General features: G+C 38.6%; 1 protein-coding gene and 1 long non-coding RNA gene across 2 annotated transcripts in view; one reads left to right on the top strand and one right to left on the bottom strand.

Annotated features, from left to right (window-relative positions):
• The window catches only part of LOC133756242 (uncharacterized), a 128,663-nt gene extending 126,306 nt beyond the window's left edge, over positions 1–2,357 (bottom strand). The window contains exon 1 of the long non-coding RNA XR_009865527.1: positions 2,331–2,357. This is a non-coding gene — a long non-coding RNA (uncharacterized LOC133756242). The remainder of the gene's footprint in view (positions 1–2,330) is intronic.
• A 213-nt stretch (positions 2,358–2,570) lies between these two features.
• FBXO30 (F-box protein 30) lies at positions 2,571–21,400 on the top strand. Its single transcript, XM_062186885.1, has 3 exons — positions 2,571–2,650; positions 13,078–15,133; positions 19,211–21,400. The coding sequence occupies exons 2-3, from the start codon at positions 13,094–13,096 to the stop codon at positions 19,412–19,414; spliced, it is 2,244 nt and encodes a 747-aa protein (XP_062042869.1). The 5' UTR covers positions 2,571–2,650; positions 13,078–13,093; the 3' UTR covers positions 19,415–21,400.
• The last annotated feature ends 320 nt before the right edge of the window (positions 21,401–21,720 follow it).

Below are 21,720 nucleotides of genomic sequence, written 5' to 3'. Positions count from 1 at the left end.
ATTTGGTTGCTGTATTTCCTTCATCAACTGAATATCTCTGACAACCTCTCTCTGACAATTTAGGCTTCTGTCTGGGGTTTCTAATTGTGTTTTTGTTTGTTTGTTTGTTTGTTTTAAAGTTCTTGTACCTTCATCAACTTCAGAAAAGCCTCTAGAAAAAAGCACCAGGAGCTACTGCAAGATGTGATTCGAGTAGGCAAGGCCCTCCTAATTTTTAATACACTATATATGTCAAACCTAGTTGGTTTTATTTTTCCCTTTTTGCCTTAAATTATCGGGGTCCCTTTCACTTCTTTGGGTAATTAAGCCACACAGATAATAGCTTTGCTTTAGAAGTCTATGTCAAAATGGGTGAGTATTAGAGAAAGGAGTATTTGAAGAAATGTGTGACTACTGGCATTCTCTCTGGTCATAACTTAAAAATTTTAGATAAACTATCTTGAAAAGGCAGTAAGAGAAGATTCCCTGAGGAGCTGGAACATAGGATAGAAAATTAAAATGAGGATAGCATGAAATGAAAGGGAAAGTAAACATTTCATTTTTCAAATTATAAATATTAATTAAGCATCCACAGTGTGAATGGTAGTGTACTAGATACTTGGGTGGAGATTAAAAACTAGTGCAAAAATTTGCTCCCATGGGTTTGGGAGATAATCTGTAAACTGACAACCAGACTTATGAAACAGGTAATAGTGCCATTTGGTGCATGTGGAAATGCTTAAAATAGGTCTATGTACTACAGACACCTCTCATGAGACATGGGATTTGAACCATATAGTTAACAAGCAAGGACTTAAATCAATCATATGAGCACAGGTAGCTTGGAATTAGATTGTGCATAGCATTTGATGGAGAAAAGAAGATTAATCAGGCCAAAATGCCTTACTTTACCCCACGCATATATACAGCCATTGCAGATGTCTAACTGGAAAAATAACAAGATCAAGATGAAATGGGTGTCATAGGAGAACTGTGTGGTAGTGGGTTTGACGTGGGAAACACTAGAGAAAAGACTGCTTAGGGAACAGAAATCCCAATTTGCTTGAGAAGTTAACTAGGGGTGAATGTGAAAGGCAAGTAAAAAGGATTTTTTTTTTTTTAAATTTGGCACGGAAAATCATTGAGATGGAGGGTCAAAGAAGACCCTGGCGTTTCCAGCACGAATGATTCATTTGAGGTGGGAGACAGTGACTGAGCTAGCTGAGTTGGTCAAGGGGAAAGTCCCAGCTTTCAATTAGTACAGTCATGAAATCATGGGATTTAGAGAACCTCTGACTTTGCTCCTTTATTTTATTGGAAGGTAAGGGAAGCAAAGGAAGATGTCTGTCTCAATCCAGGTCAGTGAGCTTAGAGTAGGGCACCATGTAGGAGAACCCATGGTCTTCTTCCCCAAGCCTTACCTGCCTGCTGCTCCACGCTTCCTGTCTAGTTCTCTGAACAGTGGCTCTCTAACTCTGGGCTGAGGAACAGGCCCTCGTCTGCAGCCACACTAGACAAAATAACAGACTGACTTAATTTTTTAAAAAAAAGCTATTTTTTTTTTTAAGAATGGGATTTAACTCTATGATGAATCTGTGAGTTCCTGACTTGGCTTTATTTATCGATGGCAAATTATGTGATGGCTGTCCTTTCCAAGGCACTACAGCTGGGACTAAAATTGTAGCGACAAAAAGGATGAGGAAAACCATGTTTTCCCATCTGTGCCCCCATCCACACTGGCAGGATTACAGGCGCCTTCTTGCTATTGGGAAGAGTCTTGCCGAGTCCACGGAATGGACCCTGGAGTGGACCCTGGGTGAGGGACTCCGACCACCCTGCAGGCACCCTGAATCACCGCTCCTTCGTCTCTCGGCCCTTGGACCAACGTTGGATGGCAGTGGGACGTGGACAGGCATTTTCTAACAAAGCCAGGTGAAGGTACCCTGCATCCGCTTCCAGGCCCCCTTCCCAGCTCACTGCCTTGGCGGGAGGAACCCCACAGGTTTAACGGGCCACAGCACGGTCCTAGCTTTAGGTAACAGTGTGGGCACCCTGGGCTAGCCGGCGGAAAGGCCCGTGGCGGGCATCACCACACACCCAGCGGCAGCGCACCCATTTCCTTCAACAACGAGCTCCTGGGACCAGCACCGCCCCGTGAGGCCAGGGATCTGGGCGGCTCCCGCCCCATCGGGCACGGCGAACGAGCCACTCCACTCGGGCCTAGTTCCTCAGTTCCAAAGCCAGGGGTCTAGGGTCCCCTCCAAGAAGGCAAATTTAAATCCAACGGGATTCTGTAGTCGAACCCGAGAGCGAACCTCGCAGAGCCAAATCCACGGCTCCGCCAGCCCTACCTTGCGCCACGTCGCCGCGGGGGTCAGAGGGCGGCGTGCGCGCTCCCGCCGGGCCTGCGCGCGCGCGTCCGCCGGGCTCGTGGCCGCGGCCTGCCGGGTGGGCGGGGCGGAGCGGAGCGGGGCGGGGCGCGCGAGGGGGGCGGCCGCCTTGGAGGTGGCTGAGGGAAGAGAAAAGGCGGCGGCTGGCCGGGGCGAGGGACTCCCAGGAGGCGGACCGGACGGGGGTGTGGGGTGCCGGGCGGCGCAGAGACAGCGCGGAACGGCCGGGCACGGCGGCCACGGCAGCCGGGGCCTGGGCAGCGGTGCGGCCGCGCGGGCCGGTGAGTTTGGGGAGGCCGGCCGGGGAGGCCGCCGGGGCCGGGGCGGGGACGGCGGCCGAGCGCGGTGAGGCCCGCGGCCGCGGCCGAGACTCCAGCGTGTGGGGTCCGAGGGCTCGGCCTGCTGCGGAGTCCACACGACGCCCCGGGCCGCCCGAGTCCCGGGTGGGCCGTCCCGGCACGCTGGGCCGGCGTCCGCGGCGCGGGTGCTCGCGCTCGGCCTCCTGCCCAGCGCGCTGGTTGCGGCGGTCAGCAAATGGCGACCCAGACCCGAGGGCCGCGACCCCGGGTGTCACCCCGTTTTGGGGAAGGGACGCAGGAGTTAGACTGGAGAACCCAAGAGCCTCGGAAACCCAGCTTTGAAAACTTGAGGTTCTTTGGGGACAAACGAGTCTGCCGGGAGGCGTCGTCCGCGGTCTCCACGAGACGAGCGAAGTGGGTGACTTTTCCATTCATGGAAGTGAGAGACACCGTCTCCGCCGCGGTTCCTATTAAAGGGAAGCCTGTGGGTTTTTTAAGATCTGAGACGTTATTTGTGTGCGGCTCCTTGAAAGTACATTGCTTGGAAGGCAAGCCCGGGGCGCGTGCTGGCCTCCGAGTGACCTGGGGACTTGTTTTTCCGCGCTAAGGGAAGAGACGGGCAGGCGGGCAGGACGGGCTGTTTACGGTGCTCCTTCCTAGTACGCTTGCCCGGCTCCCCGGCTCTTGCTTTTTTTTTTTTTTTTTCTTTGCCTTGTAAGTCCCAGAGAAAAGATGCTTGGGAAGGAATTGACCTTTCATTCGGTGATTACTTTGTTGAATCTGATCCAAGATGAAGTTATTTATGATGACTGTGAAGCCAGTGGGGACTAAAAAGTCTTTTAAATGCAAAAACCTGAACTTCCTAAGTTGTGATTTCTTGGTTGCTAAGTTTCAATACGGCGGCATTGCCCTTTAGAGATGTACTAAGTTATCGTCACAGGGTCTGCATTTGTTGATTTAAGGCTTGCTCAAAGCATTGCCCAGTTGTTGACATGGCAGAAAGAAAACAGCAGGAGAACGCCTTTAGGATTTTTTTTTTCTAAGGTCTGGGTTTTATTTTGCAGGTTTCGCTGAATCACTCTTGTTTATGCTTAGTCACTGTTTCTCACTACAGTTTAATTGAGGACAACATGATGTTTTGCTAGTTTTTAAAATTATCTATTTGTGTTTACCTGGTACATTAATACAGTGACATAACCTTTTTTTTGTGATTCTGGAAATAGTAGTGGGTGGAGTTTTGTGAATGTTATAAGAGAAATGAAGTTTGCTGTATAGGCAAAACTTTTTATGTATTGCAAAGATACTAGGTGTTTAATTTCAATACAGTATCTGGCCATGTCCACCTGGGAGACTTTTTCAAATACAAAGTATCTAAATAAAATATACCATTAGAAAGCAATATTTTGTAAATAATTGTTAATATTTTCAAGTAATGTATATAGTTAGAGAGGTACTTTAAGGTCACCAAAACAGACATAGGCTAATATCTTTACTGTTTCATACAGCGTGTTTCTAAAATGTGACTAATAGGATAAACTCCTTTGCTCTTCTGAATGATTTTGGATAAATCTTTTAACTGGGTTCCTTAGACTCCTTATTTTAATAAAAGAAACTACTACATGCTATGGAATGGCATTGTACTTGTTAACTATTTTGATGTTGATGTCTTTAATTAAAAAGCTGTATAAAATATTATTTAATTTTGGGTTCCATGTGGTAAAATTGGCCTTGCATCAGTTGGAAGATATTTCAACAAATTCATGGAGAAGATAAAGCTATTTTTGTGCAAAATTTTTTGAAATCATGCAGTTTTTAATAGTATATATTTTTCCATGAGCTTTTTGTAGACCCCTAGTATATTGTAGATAGCTAGGTGCTTTTTAGGTACAGACAAGCACACCTCAATTAAAACTCTTGCTGTGAAAATATTTTACAAAAAATCTGTATTTTTGTTAAGAGTACATAAAACTAGCAGTAAGTCCTCAGATTGTATTTAATAAGCTTCATAACTTTAAATGATCTCGTATAAAATAATTGTACGTAAAGCTTTGTGTATGTAAATGTAGCTGTTGTATAACAAAGTGCATCTATTTTCTCAGAACTACATATTTATATCCTGTTGGACACACATAATTGTAACCAACATTTGCAGAGTTCTAGATTATTTTCAGAGTACAGTAATTCCCTCAAAGTCACGAAGCTGAGATTCCTTGGAAGCCCACACCTCATGCCATGCTGTCCATTTTCTTAAACAGATCTACCACTTAGGTGGATTGTTTTTAATCTAAGTTTCAAATAGGTCTTGCTCTGAGTATTACATATGAAAAATTACTTTGACTTCTGATGTATGTCTATAATGATTTCATTTTTTTCCAGTGAAGAACATTGCAAATAGAACTTTCACTTTGAAACAAGCTACTCATAACCTTATTTAGAAATGGAAGATGTATGTTTTGATTTATATCATATATGGAAGTGTAAAATTTTCATGTAATTAGGCTATTCATTCTACAAATAAGTCAGAACCAAAGTTAAATATAAGAATGTATATTGTGACTCAGCCATTATGGTACTGGCAGTGTGTGCTTTGATTTGGGATTTTAATGATAATGAACATTTTAATCTTCTCAAGTAGTCCCCATTCTTGCCCAGCTATCCTCCATCCTCCTTTTTTAAAATCACAAGAGCTAAGTTGTCCAACAGATATAGGTTTATTATGGTCTTTAACACTGATTCCACTGTCTTAATTAGTAAGCAAGTGTTTGTATTTACTATACATTAGTACCTCTCACTTTGTGGAGGATGAGATTTGCCCTGCTAAAGCTTATAACTTGTTGCTAAACTTGAAATTTCAATCATAGATGTACTTTTAACAAAAGTGAATTAATGAATCTTATCTGTGATTTCATATCTGCCTTACATTGAAGTGACACGTTACTAGATAAAACGAATTCTATGAGTATTTAATCTAATACCATATTAATTGTAGTATTAAACAGCAGGCTGGTGCCACCAGCTTATTTTATGCTTTTCCTCACCGTGTACCCTACTCAGGTCACTTAATGCATGCGCAGATACCACTGTCTGCCTTCCTTTTTGAACCTTGTGTCTCTATATTAAATTTTTTCCTTCAGACACCACCCTGCAGAGTTCATTAAGGAATTAAAATAGTGAGACAATATAAAGGTACAATTTCCTCCAGTGCCCTTTATTGTTATTTAAAATATTAAAATAATGGGCAGTTGTAATAACTTGATTTGCTTTTTATTTTTTTGAGACATGATTTATCTTACTACATTTTTAATGGTTGGAGCATAGTACCTAGGTGCTCAATAAATATTTGAGCACTGTTCACTTGTGATGAAAACGGTGATGTAATTTTGAATCAATTTAGTTTTTTAATGCTGCATTTAAAAAACTAGTTTTCTATGAAATCAAGAATGTCAGTTTGTTTTGGGATCCATTTTTTACTGTATTATAATTCTTTCATTCATGTATTTAACACCAATGAGCATCTCTAATTGTGGCACAGTTTTGAATGAAATAACTTGAATGAACAAGGCAGATATAGGCCTGACTTTCATGGAGCTTATAGTTTTTTTTTTTTTTTAATGGAAGGAGGAAATTATTAAAAATATTAAACAGGATAAAGATTTACTTAGAGTCATCAGTGAATTACCAAGGAAAAATGCATCATGTAATGATCGTGCGTAATGTGGAATTCATACCTTGTTTTTGAGCTACATGAAAAAGTAACTTTTAAGCTGAGACCTGTGAGGCAGGATGCCATGAGGGATTGGGAAGGTGTGGTGTGTGTGTTTGTGTATCTGTAAATGTGTCTTGGAGGCAGAAGCTCAGATTAGGTACAGCCCTGAGGCAGCACTCTGTTTTGAATTATTAGGTGAGTTTTCTTATTATATTTAGAAATCATACTAATTTAAAATTATTTTTCTTTATTTTAGTGAATTTGGAAAATAAATGCTATTTTGAGGGCACTATCTTTATGCCTTAAATAGTAAGATCTCATTTCATTGTATGGGAAAATGCCATGTCTTAAAACTATTTTTAAGGATTGATTGTCAGCCAGAGGATGAGTTGGCAAGAAACTTCTGTTAGATAAAATTGAAATGATTAATATTTTCATAATTTACAAATATTTTCTAGTCTCATGAAACTTTTTCCAATGGTACAAATTTAATTGTAAATTAATAGATATGTCTTTTGGCATGTCAGGATTCCAATTCAAGGGAGTTTAAAAAGAAAAAACTTGTAGAGTTTTAAATTACGTTCCTCTTGTATTTGAAGCCTCAGTTTTAGCGACATGTTTTCTTCTGGTCCTTCTCTGTCACTGTTCAGCTGGTAAAGCAGGGGTTGGCATTTTTAAACCTGTTTCAGAGAACTAATCAACATTTGTAAAATACTTTTTGAAGGTATATTTAATTTGATAGTAGTGATCTTGACTAGACAGGATAGATCTGGGAGAGAAATTTTGAAGCAAATGTTCTCTCTGCAGAGTACTCTGGGTATTGGCTACTTTATTTTCTTAACTTCTCAACATACTTATCTGTAAAATGGCACTGACTTCATTTCTCCTTTGTATAGCTATTGTGAGAATTGTTAAATTTGTAATATTGATCCATATATTTATACTGAATATTACCAATGCAAATTACTTTTAGAACACTTTTAAACACATATATTCAAAACCAAATAATGTGCTATTATAAATAGAAAGAACCAAAAAGACTTTCTTGACCACTAGGGTGATTAAGTGTTGGAATAAACTAGAAGCAAAGTTGTGTAATCTCCATTCCTCAAATAACATCTTAAAATTGAGTCACCAGTTACGGAAGAGGTGCCTTATTTTCTTAAACTTTTATAAGTTAACATGTCTCTTATTACCCACGTATATTGATAAAATATAAGATTTAATTCCTAGTTCTGTCACTTACTAGGTCTAGATTATCTTGGGTAAGTCGTTTACCTTTTTTGAACATTAGTTTTCCTCTACGTTGTTATGAGGATTAAATGACTTGCTATATGTGAAGAAGCATAAAATAGGTACATAGTGTTTCCTTTTCCTTCTAAGTTGACTTCAATATTTAGTAAGCATTTTGTGAACCTGTTGCTTTGAGGGCTTAGAGTCTTAGAGGGAAATATTGTGAAAGACATTATTTATTTTGGACTTTGAGAACCCTCTACTTTTCCTTCCACCTTTGAAGCTTGTTGCTGCTGTTTTTGTGTTTAATTTGGTTTTTTCAGCAGCTGCTATTGTAAACACTTTCGAATTCTGCCTGTTGTTGTCATGTGATGGTGTATATAGTAACACAAAATATCTCTGCAAGTTCTGAAAGCTGTGGTCACTTCTTTTGAAACTGCTTGCATTTTTAGGTTTCTGATCTTCAGCATGTGAGGTGAACTCAATCTAGTAAAATAAGGAAGCTATAGCTATTTTCACAAGCTAATCATTCAGTGCTATTTGTCTTAATTCTTACTAAATTTTCTCTGCTTAAGTTTCAGGTGTTTCTCATCAGTTATTTCTTTTTTTATGACTTTTTGCATGTCTAATTTATTGATTCTATACTTATGACAAACATTCAAAAATGTTTAATGCACAATTTTTAATACAATTTAAAAATTATTTTTGGTGTTGAGTGTGTGCATTTTATTTCCCTGACATTGAACACTGCCCCATCAATTCAGAACTTTTCTACTTCATCAAGAAAAATTTATCAATAATGAGTTAGGGAAATATTATTTTAGTTTGAGAAAAATCATGCCTAAATTGGAAAGAAAGCTGTAGCAATTTGGGAATGATTACTTTAGTCATCTGGAAACATGATAGAATTCAGGGGAAAATAGTTAGCAACATCTTATGCAAAGAGGTGGAAAAAAAAATGGGCTAGCTAGGAATCAGCTTCTTATGCAGAAAAGTAGTGTTTGCTACAATGTAATTTAACTTGGGAAATGTTGAACTGAGTTGTATGTGCCATATACAAGTAGAAACAAATGAGAGAGTACTTCATAAAGTTTGTGAAAAATGGAATTAGAAATAAGGTTATGAACATGTTGGCAAAAAACGTTGAGATCCATGTACATGTGAGATCTTAAATTCAAGGAAAATGTGTATCATGAAAAAGTTGTGTGTGGACTTCAAGTTTGTTTTGCACCAAAATAAATTTGTTGTTAACTTCTGTTTTCCCAAAAACTTTGAAGGTACCCTGTTATAATAAATTACTAGCTATAGAGGGCTGGAGTAAGGTAGAAAGATCTGAGCAAGATATTAAGATGCATTTTCTGTCTGTAGGTAGTAATTGAAACTTTTGGGGACTCCCCAGGGAAAGAATAGAATGAGCAAGGGATGACATGGCACCCGGAAGAAAAATATTTCAGAAGAGAAGGCTAAGAAACAACCAGAGAGGCTTGAGGACAACTGAATAAGTATACCATCATGAAAAGTAAGGGAGCATAATGACCCAGAAAGGAGTAATTAGTGATGGCATGGCCAAGGCAGATGGGGTTTGGACTAAGCAATGCCATTTGGATTTAGTTATGGAGGACCTTAGTCAAGGAGTTTTAATGAGGGATAGTAAAAATAAAGCAAAATTAGAGAACTGATGAATGTATACAAGAAGTGAAGTTTTTTTTAATATTTTTCTTTTAAAATCTTGACTAAATAGAAAAAAAAAAAGGTAGCAAAAGGGAGATGAAATATTTTTCAAATTTTTGTAGGTAGAAACCAATAAAGACAGTGAATATTTTTTTAAAAAGATTTGTTTATTTATTTGAAAGGGAGAGTTAGTAACAGAGAGGCAGAGGTGGAAAGAGGGAGGGAGGGAAAAAGAGAAAGAAATCTTCCATCAGCTGGTTTACTCCCCAAATGGCCGCAACAACCAGAGATGTTCCAATCCAAAGCCTGGAGCCAGGAGCTTTTTCTGGGTTTCCCATGTGGGTGCAGGGACCCAAGGACTTGGACCATATTCTGCTGCTGTCTCAGGCCATAGTAGAGAGCTAGATCAGAAGTGGAACAGCCAGGACTTGAACTGGCGCCCATATGAAATGCCAGCACTGCAGACAGCAGCTTTTACCTGCTACTCCACAGCACTGGCCCCCTAAAAGTTAGAGAAAAATATATTCTATAGGCTCAGTAATTAAAGTTAAATTAATATACTATGCTATGTATGCATTATCTTGCTTTTTGTTTAAAACTGTTCTTAATAAAAACTACAATGTATGGGGCCAACATTGTGGCACAGTGGATGAAGCTGCCACCTATATATGCCATCCCATATGAATATTGGTATGAGCCCTGTCTGCTGTACTTCTAATCCAGATCACTGCTAATGTGCCTGGTAAATAAGCAGAAGATGGCCCAAGTAATTGGAACCCTGATAACATAGAAGACCCAGATGGAGTTCCAGATTCCTGACTTCAGCCTGTCCCAGACCTGGCGATTATGGTCATTTGGGGACTGAATCAGTCGATAGAAAATCTCTCTCTCTCTCTCTCTCCACCTCTCCACCTCTCCACCTCTCCACCTCTCCACCTCCAATTCTACCTTTCAAATAAATACAATGAACAACTCTTAAAAAAAGAGGCATATTTTGCGTTGTGATCCAGCAATACTGGAAAACTTGAGGTTCCCTGTGCATGTTTTGCTAATTCATGCCTTTTTACATTTGCATATGCTGTTTTAACAATGAATTGTCTTCTTTATGTACTCATTTTCCCATATTTAAGACTTCTCATCTTTCAAGAGTACTGTGAATTCTTGTCAGACCCGTACCCATAGTGTTTGTCTGTGCTGCATTTGACTCTGTTTTATTGACCACATAATAATGTGATAGGATTTCTACTGTCTTTTACCTCCTGCAACTGTTAGCTCCTTGAGATGAAGCACTATGATTTACTGATATTTGTATTGCCACATCAAACACTATGCCTAGTCCATGGTAATTAAACAATAAAAAATCTTCTAATGAATGGATGGGAAGAGTAGTCTTCAGAACTATGTGATTTGCCAACAAAAGAGACATTTTCAGCTACACTTTTTCTTTTCTGAATAGCCCCCCTGTTTGTTTCAGTTAAGGCTTACTCTGTTGATTTGTTATGGGATTTATTAAGGCATATGTAGAAGGAAAGATCAATAGATGAAATCTTAAAAGGAATTCATAAATTTGTTAGGGAATACAGATACAAAGTGTTGATTACATACATTCATTCCTGAAATTTGAGTTATTCTGTTTTAAGAATTTGATAAGGTCTGTGCAGTAAGGGTATGTCAAAATCAGTTTACTTCAATTAAAAGTAATTAACAGGAAAACTGGCATTCTCTGAAATCTAAATGTTCTACATATTAACTTATTGTTAATTTATTTTTTTAAAAAGATTTATTTGAGAGGTAGAGTTATAGCAGAGAGAGGGAGAGACAGAAAGGTCTTCCATCCGCTGATTCACTCCCCAAATGGCTGCAGCGACCCAGAGCTGAGCTGATCCGGAGCCAGAAAGTGAGCCAGGAGCTTCCTCCGGATCTCTCATGCAGGCGCAGGGGCCCAACCACTTGGACCATCTCCCACTGCTTTCCCAGGCCATAAGCAGAGAGCTGAATCTGAAGAGGAGCAGCCAGGACTCAAACTGGTGCCCATAAGGCATGCCAGCAACACAAACAGAGGCCTAGCCTACTACACCATAGTGCCAGCCCCAATTTATATACCATTGCATAGTACTTGAACAGTATTGTGTTTTAAACCCATTTGGGCATATTGTATAATATATAAAAATGAATATGACATTTTAATTTTTTTGGCATTTTGTTAGTGGAGTTAGTATATGAGGTTACTTCAAAAAATGTGTAGAGAACAGAATTAAAAGGTTTTTATTTTGATGCAAAAATATTGAAGTCCATGCATACATTTTCCACAGTGTAAGTTTTCTATAAACTTTTTGAAGAGCCTTTGTATGCATGAATTTCAAATTTTTTTTGCACAAACTCTTTTAATTCTATTTTTCCACACTTTGTGAAGTACTGCCATAATGATTCAGTACTTTAAAATATCATAAAGTTCATTTTTACATATACTATTATAACAGTATTCCTAAAAGGACAAAAGTTTCTAGGGCCGGCATTGTGCCATGGTGGGTTAAGCCTCATCCTGGGATGTTGGCATCACACATGGGTGCTGATTTGAGACCTGGCTGCTCCACTTGTAATCCAGCTCCCAGCTAATGTGCCTGGGAAAGCAGTGAAGAATGGCCCAAGTCCTTGGGCCGCTTTACCCAAGTGGGAGACTTGGAAGAAGCTCTGGGCTTCTGGTTATAGCCTGGCCCAGCCCTGGCTGTTGTAGCCATTTGGAGAGTGAACTAGTGGCGGGAAGATCCCTATCTCTCTCTGTCTCTCCGTAACTCTGCCTTTCAAATAAATAAAAAGTAAGTATTTTTTTAAAAAGGCAAAAGTTTCAAAATATAACATTTAAGTTCTGGTACTGTGTAGTATGTAAATTAATGCCAGTTGTAAAAAATTTTGCACAGCCGGCGCCGCGGCTCACTAGGCTAATCCTCCGCCTTGCGGCGCCAGCACACCGGGTTCTAGTCCCGGTCGGGGCACCGATCCTGTCCCGGTTGCCCCTCTTCCAGGCCAGCTCTCTGCTGTGGCCAGGGAGTGCAGTAGAGGATGGCCCAAGTGCTTGGGCCCTGCACCCCATGGGAGACCAGGAGAAGCACCTGGCTCCTGCCATCGGAACAGCGCGGTGCGCCGGCCGCAGCGCGCCTACCTCGGCGGCCATTGGAGGGTGAACCAACGGCAAAAGGAAGACCTTTCTCTCTGTCTCCCTCTACTGTCCACTCTGCCTGTCAAAAAAAAAAATTGCACAATATTTTAATTACATTTTTTTTTTTAAAGATTTTATTTGAGAAGCAGAGTTACCGACAGAAAGGGCTTTCATCCGCTGGTTCACTCCCCAAATGGCCTCAATGGCCAAGGCTAAGTCGATCCAGAGTCAGGGACTAGGAGCTTCCTCCAGGTCCCCTTCATGGGTGCAGGGGCCCAAGCACTTGGGTCATCCTCCGCTGCTTTCCCAGGCCATATAGCAGAGAGCTGGATTGGAAGAGGAGCAGCCAGGACTTGAACCGGTACCCATATGGGATGCTGGTGCCACAGATGGAGGCTCAGCCAACTATGTCACTGCGCCGGCCCCCAGTTAAGTTTTTGATGTGCCCTTGTACTTTAGATGAAGGACTTAAGTTCTGAGGTATTAATTATATGTAAAATTAACTAGCTAATACATTTGTTTTATGTAGTTCATTCTAAAATAAGCCAAGATATAGTATGATTTCATTTTTACTATTAAACAATTTTGAAAAATCTACTACTTTTTGCCTAACATCTTATCTTTTCCCTTTTCAACAACTAGAGCTGGACTGGCCATTATGGAGGAAGAACTGCAACATTCACACTGTGTGAATTGTGTCAGTAGACGGTGTATGACCAGACCGGAGCCTGGGATTTCCTGTGACTTGATTGGTTGTCCATTGGTTTGTGGAGCAGTTTTCCATTCTTGCAAAGCTGATGAGCATCGACTTTTATGTCCATTTGAACGAGTACCTTGCTTAAATAGTGACTTTGGGTGTCCATTTACCATGGCCCGAAATAAAGTTGCTGAGCATCTAGAGGTGTGTCCTGCAAGTGTGGTGTGCTGTACAATGGAATGGAATCGATGGCCAGTTAGTTATGCAGACCGGAAATCATATGAAAATCTAAGCAGAGATGTTGATGAAGTGGCACAATTAGATATGGCGTTGGCCCTTCAAGACCAAAGGATGCTGTTGGAATCACTCAAAGTAGCCACCATGATGTCAAAAGTGACTGATAAAGTATCTGAACCTAGAGAACAAATCTCAGTTAAGTCAAGTGTCCCAGAAATACCACATCCTAATGGTCTGGTGTCTGTTGATGAAGAATCTTACGGTGCACTTTATCAAGCTACTGTAGAAACAACCAGAAGTTTGGCTGCTGCTTTAGATATCCTGAATACTGCTACAAGAGACATTGGCATGTTAAGTTCAAGTCTTTGTACTTCCCCAAATGAAATGGATGAAGAGCAAGATACCAGGGAAACTTTACAGGATGACAACTTAAAAGCCCAGGACCATCTTTATGAGGATGAGATAGGAGCAGTAGGTGGAACTGACCGTAATGACACAAGTCAGAACTCCCAGACTGAACAAAATGGTTCAAGTGATTTAATACGTGACTTGAATACAAATTCTTATGACACTTTTGCTCTTTGTAATGGCTTTCCTTTGGAAAATATACATGGACAGATCAAAGACCAGAATCAGAATTTTCATGGTGATTCAAAACAAAGTGACTTGACAAATGGAGAATGTGTGCCATCAGATGGTACTTTAGAACCTTCCAGTTCACTCTCAGTAGCAGCACAACTTAGGGAAGTAATACCACCAGGTGCTTTGCCAAATGGAACAGTTCAGCATATCCTCATGCCAGATGATGAAGATGAAAGAGAATTGTGTTGGAGAAAAGTAGACTTAGGAGAATTGAGAAATATGGATGTTTTATCTTTCAGTCATGCTCCTTCACTCAAATTTCTTTCTAATTCATGTTGGTCCAAGCCAAAGGAAGATAAAGCAGTAGACACATCAGATTTGGAAGTTGCAGAAGATCCTATGGGGCTACAAGGAATAGATTTGATCACAGCAGCGTTATTGTTTTGTCTTGGAGATTCTCCAGGTGGGAGGGGTATATCTGATAGTCGCATGGTCGATGTTTATCGCATTGACTTTGGGACACAGACTTTTTCGCTTCCATCTGCAATATTAGCTACAAATACAATGGTTGGGGAAATAGCTTCAGCTTCAGCTTGTGATCATGCCAATCCACAACTTTCAAATCCAAGTCCTTTTCAGACACTCGGGCTGGATTTAGTATTAGAATGTGTCGCCAGGTACCAGCCTAAGCAGCGTTCAATGTTTACCTTTGTGTGTGGACAGTTATTTAGAAGAAAAGAATTCTCTTCACATTTTAAGAATGTACATGGTGACATTCATGCTGGACTCAATGGCTGGATGGAACAGAGATGTCCTTTAGCTTATTATGGATGTACCTATTCTCAGCGTAGATTTTGTCCATCAACACAAGGTGGAAAGATTATCCATGACCGCCATTTGAGGTCATTTGGAGTTCAGCCATGTGTATCAACAGTATTAGTGGAGCCTGCTAGAAACTGTGTATTGGGATTACATAGTGACCATCTAAGTAGTCTTCCCTTTGAAGTCTTACAGCACATTGCAGGCTTCCTTGATGGCTTCAGTTTATGCCAGCTCTCATGTGTATCCAGGTTAATGAGAGATGTGTGTGGCAGTCTGCTTCAGTCTCGAGGAATGGTCATACTGCAGTGGGGGAAGAAGAAGTATCCAGGAGGAAATTCATCATGGCAGATAAAAGAAAAGGTTAGTTTAATCGTAACTCTGTTGACCTCTTATTTGATGTAAGGTAGGCACTTAATGCTGCTGATTTAATACAGTTAATATCTTCTTTTTTATTATTTTTTATTTTTTATTTTTTGACAGAGTTAGTGAGAGAGAGACAGAGAGAAAGGTCTTCCTTTTTCTGTTGGTTCATCCCCAAAGTGGCCGCTACGGCTGGTGTGTTGTGGCCGGCGTGCTGCGCCGATCCAAAGCCAGGAGCCAGGTGCTTCTTCCTGGTCTCCCATGCTGGTGCAGGCCCCAAGCATTTGGGCCATCCTCCACTGCACTCCCGGGCCACAGCAGAGAGCTGGACTGGAAGAGGAGCAACCAGGACAGAATCCGGCTCCCCAACCAGGACTAGAACCTGGGGTGCCGGCGCCGCAGGTGGAGAATTAGCCTAGTGAGCCCCGGCGCGGACCTACAGTTAATATCTTCTTGAGAAATTGACCATGCTTTAAAGCTTAGAAAGTCAATATGTTGACACTTATTTTTAGTGATATTAATGAAGGGCTAGAATAGTTAGAATTGTCATGTTCACATAGTTAGTACTGATTTCCTACAGCTACATTTTAATCTTAATAGTTCTGTACTACTTTAATTCTATAACAACTTTGGGTCCACATTACATCTTCTAATTTAGACTAAACCTTAAACATTTTCATCATAAAGCAATGGGAGAAGCTAAGTGTTTTTTTTTTCCCCCTTTTGTCTCTTGCTTAAGATTGTCAGTTTGTCTTCATTCTTTATTAGAACATGGTTGTTTCACATAGAATTGAAATACAAATAAGAAAAGGTTAAAACTACTACTGCAGTCATATTAAGTGACTAAGTATATGAGAGATACAGAACATACATGGATGGATTAGGAAATGTTTTAGGCCAATGTGGGATATGTGTAGAGCATTAGGATTTGATATTGTGGGAACTCTGGGTTTAGTAAAGTACAAAGAGTGATGCATATTAGAAATTTGAACTAGAGATTTAGACAAACTTGGACAAATCCTGGCTCTACCATTTTTGTCCTTTGATGCTCTGCTTCTGTCTAGCTTCTGTTTGAGGCATTATCCAATAAAAACTAGAAGGCATTACAGCTACCTGTGATTGAAGGTGATTTGCATTTTACAACACTTCAGATATGAACCTTTACATTTTGTGAAGTGTGAACAATTTTGATAAACTTCACATTTGTTTGAACAGCATTCAAATTTCTGTCTACTTTATTCTTAGTACCCTTAGATTTTTCTTTTACTTACTATTCCAATTTTTCAGTATTCTCTTTCTATTCCTCCGTTCTCTTCAAAATTTGACCAATGCCTGAAATATGAATTATTTTGTAATGTTTTTCCAAAAATGGAATTCTAATGGTAAATTTGTTTATATTTTCATTTTGTAGATAATTGTTTATCTTTCTCCTCTTTGGGATGTGGTATACTGAGTATGGCCTCCGTTTGTCCTTGATGACATATAGAATGAAAAATTTTATTGATTCTATAATCATTTCCTGCAGAAAATATCTGATCTTCAAGTTTAAATTGCCTTCGTTTGTAAAGATTACTTACATATCTGAATTTAACATATCCAAGCTACTCTACTGTGCCCTAATTTGAGAAGGTAGCATCATCATCTACCAAATTACCCAAACCAGAAATTTGAGTTAGAACTGACTGCTCCCCCCTTTATTTCTATATCCAGATAATCATTGATGATTCTCCCTCCTTCATGTCTCAGATTTGCTTTACTGTTTCCACTGCCGATTCCCTGGTTCAGATCTACATTTATTTTTTTATTTTCTTCTTGATTACTGCAGCATCCTCCTAACTGGCTTTCAACTTAAGTTTGGCTCTTCTCCAGCAAAATTCTCTACACAAGATCTATAGTGATCCCATTTTATAAAAATACTGTTCTTATGTTCTAAGTGCGGTGCTTAAAATTTCTTTGTTCATTGCCCTAGGGATAAAGTCTGATTCCTTAATAAAACATTTAGATTCCTGAAATATGCTAGACAATGTTTATTAGTACTTTCATTACTTAATCTACTTCCCCATGTTACAGATAAATGAACAGAGTTTAAATAATGTGTCTAACTGATGGATTCAGACCAAGAGAACCTGTCTCAAGCTTGTGATCTTTGTCTTATTATGTCGTACTTACTGTTCAGGTCTTACTTCCTCAGTCTACCCTGAAGTCTGTAGGGAGACTCACTGTTTTGTGTTCTGATGGTGCTCCATTATATACCCGTGCTAAGGCTTCATGCTGTATTGAAGCTCATTGATGAATTGTTAGTTTCCATCCTTAGACAATCTTGAGTTCCTTGAAAATATCTATTGCCTGTGTGATAGGTACTAATTAAATGACTTGATGGATGCTTGAATGAAAGATTGCCCCATTATTTAGAAACTTTGTCATCAGCAAATGGGAGCCATCCTTCTCGCCCGACCCCATCCCTACTTTTTCTGAGTTTGACCAGATTCTTAGTTTTGTGGAAGTAGGGAGGTTGCCCAACTCATTTTATCTAATTTGTTATCGAATTTAAAGAAAACTTAATTCCTATTGTAGTTCTAAAGGTTTGGGAAATTATGAGGGGGGAAGCTGGAGACATCTACAGTGTTCCAGGCCTTTACTCACTCTTGGGAAATTCTCCGTACAAGGCAATCTAACATAACCTTGAAGAGTAGGGGAAGTACCCTTCATACTGAACAATGGTTACTTCTTGCCTGCCTAGAAATAATTGTGTTCCCACAGAATCTGAAGGCATCAAGCCACTCCAGGAAGTCCTTGCCATTTTTTCCTGATAAAATGAGTGCTAAAGGCTTCCCCCAAATCTGTTTCCTAGAATATCTCATCTGCTGTGTACAGTTGGCTGTCTGTGTCTGTGGGTTCCACATTCATGGGTTTAACCAACTGGATAAAAAACTTGTGGGAAAAAATTACATTGGTACTAAATGTGTGCATATTTTTTCATTTTTCCCTAGATAATAGGATGTAACAACTATTTACATAGCAAAGTAATCAAGACATTTTTAAAAATATAGGCTATGCATAGGTTAGATGCAAATTCTATGCTATTTTATATAAGGAAGCTGAACATCCATGGCTTTTGGTATCCATAGGGGGTTGGAGTATGTCCTGGAACCAATCCTCCATAGATATAGTAAGAGGACTGTGTTCATAACTATTAGTCTGTTGATGAACTTAGCTGAAATGCCTAGGCCTATCCTCCTATTATGCTTGTTACCTAGATCTGTCATGCTCTGCATTCATGGATATTACTTATGTTCAGATAGCTTTATATTTTCAACTGTAAAGATGAGAGAGGGGCCACAGTCATCATGTCTGGACCATTAAGATGGACAGTGCTTCGGTGCCTGAAGCTACTGACTGGGTAAAAGGGGAAGGGACCTCTGTTTTCATCAGCAGACACATGAACAGAGATGACAGGTGATTTTTTTGTCTAGAAACATTTTATAGTGATGTGGACTTAATAGAATCCATTTTATGTTTTTTATATAAATTATTATTTCCAAATAAGCAAAGCACCTGTTTTACTACTAAGTATCTTTAGCACATGTGAAGAGTAGAAAGAGAAGCTTCCTTGGTTTACAATATTTAAGGGTATCTTTAATACATTTCATATGGTATAATAGGAATGGGAGAAAAATAATAACACTTGTATTGTCATTATCTCCAGACTATGTGGATAGTTCTTTATAGCCAGTTGGATAGATTGAAATAATAGTGTATGATGAATATTACTAGGAAGTGGTGAATTCATGAGGTTGTGATTTTTAAAAAACTATTTAATAAGCGTGGTTGGATGTGATTTTTGATGCTGGATTTTGTCTTTTTGCATGTTCAGTTTATTGAAGTCATAATGTCGAGGTGATTTGTTTTAGTGTCTGATAGGTTTGTATTCAAATGGGTCTACTACTTTAGCTAACTATTTGAAAGTTTATATTGAATATTTCTCTAACAGTAGAAATAGATGCAATTTGAACAGAAAATGTGTTTTGATTCTCTGTAAATTGACATTTTAAAATCTGAAACAGAATTTTCTTCTAGGTATGGCGATTCAGTACTGCATTTTGTTCCGTTAATGAATGGAAATTTGCTGACATCTTAAGCATGGCTGACCACTTGAAGAAATGTAGTTACAATATTATAGAGAAACGAGAGGAAGCAATCCCATTGCCATGTATGTGTGTAACAAGAGAACTCACTAAAGAAGGACGTTCACTACGCTCAGTTTTAAAACCTGTACTTTAAAAACTGTAACTTCACTTGCACATACATGCAAGCACCTAGTGTAATTTCTTTGTCATATGTGACATTTTATTAATGTATTAAAGATTACAACTAGCTAAATTTATTGTCACTATGTATATAATGTTTTGAAGTGACATATATTTTTATAAAGTACTGTTGGGGGAAAAAAGCTGCCTTAATGTTTGAAATGTGTGAAAATTTTGGAACTTGCTGGACAGGGTGATTTAATTTTTAGCTTCATAATTTTCATAATTAGTATATTTAATGGTGAGCATATTTGGGTTCTTAATTTTTTTGCTTCTTAAACTAACAAGATCCTGACCAAATGATTTATTCCTCATGTTTTCTATGGGTTGCAGTCCATGCACTCAAAAAGCAAAACTTGGATTTAAATTTTGCAGCTTGAATTTTTCAGATAAAAACATTTAATTGTTTAAGCACTACCATGAGATTATTATAAAGTTTTTATTTTCTAGTGCTCCCTTTATCCAATTCTTGATACATATGTGATCTCTAATATACCCTTACATGAAACTTGAAATCGTGACTAATGTTTGATAATGAGATTTACCATGTTTTAAAAATAATTCACAATGATGTTTTTGTCTTAAGTACTTTCAACTCTTAGACAGAGAGTCACCATTTGCAGCTTTCTTTTTTGTTAGATGCCACATCCCAAAGACCTATGGCGATGTGTTACATGACAAGCTGTGGAAAAAAACAAGCAAACAAAAATAAAGCCTACAAATTTAATTTGAAATTGATTATGGCATTGCAATTTGTTAGGTATTTAATGTTTGAAAAGAAAATATACCTCATTTTAGTTTTAAATTTGGAATACTGTGTGAATAAATTTAAAATATTCAGAATGCACAGGGCTTAACTATTTTTTGTAAGCATTTTAAACTTTAACCTTTGATTTTTATAAAATTCCAGCTATGTTGCTTTAAAACATTTGAGCATGTGAAATTTGTTATCTTCTTTGCAAGATGACAATCACGCAAAAACCTGTCTTGGTTGACAATCTCTTTGAAACATTTCCAAATTTATTTTTCGTAGACTTCCGTGGGACTTCTACCAAGAAAGTAAGAATTTCATCTTTGTATAAAGATCAAGTGTAACAAAAATATCCAAAGAGCTATTGTTGAAGTATTTTATTACAGTTTTCAAATTGACTTATACTATTATTAACCTGATATGGTCACTTTAAAAACTGAGTATGCAGGCTGTATCAGTATTTAGAAGGAGATTTCAAAGATGAAAACATGAGTAAAGAATCTGTTTTAACTAAATTCTGGCATTTGGTAGTCTGAAATAGTGACAAATTATCTTGTTACATAAGTCAGAAATTAGCTGTGTCTTCTTTTCTTCCATTTGTCCCTCATAGTGCCCTATGATTACTGGTTCTTGATTCCCATATATGGCAGTCAGGCTGAGCAGAGGCGTTCCTTGGGCATTAGAGAAGAATTCTGAGCTGCTTAAGATTTGTTTTGATTAGATCAAACCCTTATTACAGTCGAAAAATATATTGTTAAAGACTAATTGTTCCATCTCACATAGCATTTTTATTACTAGAATACGTATTTCTCAGTGCTTAAACTTTTTTCATATGTGAGATTGAAATGCATAAACAGCCTCTTTCTGTGAGAAAACTAGAAATAAGATATCAAATACTGTAAAATACAATTCTGCCTTTCACAGTTTTGCTGAAGAATGTGTCTATGGTTAGGATAGCACAAGCATTAACTTTTTGTTTTGTGGTTGTGCTGCTTACAATCCATGGTTTTTAAAGTTTAAATTTCTTGTTTCCACACTGGGTCATGAAATATTTAACATTTTTTCCACCTTATATTTCTTTTACACATATTTTGCTGTTCTCTCTTGTTTGTTATGCCACCATACTATTTTATTAAAATGTTTTCTTTGTGCAAGATTTGTTCAAGTTCTAATAAAATGTTTTCCCTTTATATGGCTTAGTAACTTAAAAAGAAAACTTTGTTCAAATAAAATTTTAATACTTGTTTGACAAATTCCAAACACAATCTTTTTTTTCTGTGATGTGGTTTTCTGCATGTTGTAAGTTTCTTGTTGATTATCATTGTTCACCTATGTTTTACTGGTAAACATTAAATTCTTTTTTAATGTGAGTAATTAATTAGTTATCTTTACCCCTTCAGTATCTTGAAAGTCATGCCACTTAGGAGTATTGAAACACTATAAAGAGTTTCTGGCATGATTGTTTCTCTGAAATAAGCAGTGGAAACATCTGCCCTCTTTAGAGTGAAAAGGTTTTCATGTTGGATTCT

Source organism: Lepus europaeus, chromosome 3 (assembly GCF_033115175.1).
Source record: "Lepus europaeus isolate LE1 chromosome 3, mLepTim1.pri, whole genome shotgun sequence".
NCBI classification, from domain to species: domain Eukaryota; kingdom Metazoa; phylum Chordata; class Mammalia; order Lagomorpha; family Leporidae; genus Lepus; species Lepus europaeus.
This window is presented reverse-complemented; position numbering and strand designations above follow the sequence as displayed.

Excerpts from the sequence above, each read along its gene's own strand:
- FBXO30 (XM_062186885.1), top strand. The coding sequence starts at position 13,094 with ATGGAGGAAGAACTGCAACATTCACACTGTGTGAATTGTGTCAGTAGA. Across the intron at positions 15,134-19,210 it reads CATGGCAGATAAAAGAAAAG|GTATGGCGATTCAGTACTGC; the intron begins GTTAGTTTAATC and ends ATTTTCTTCTAG.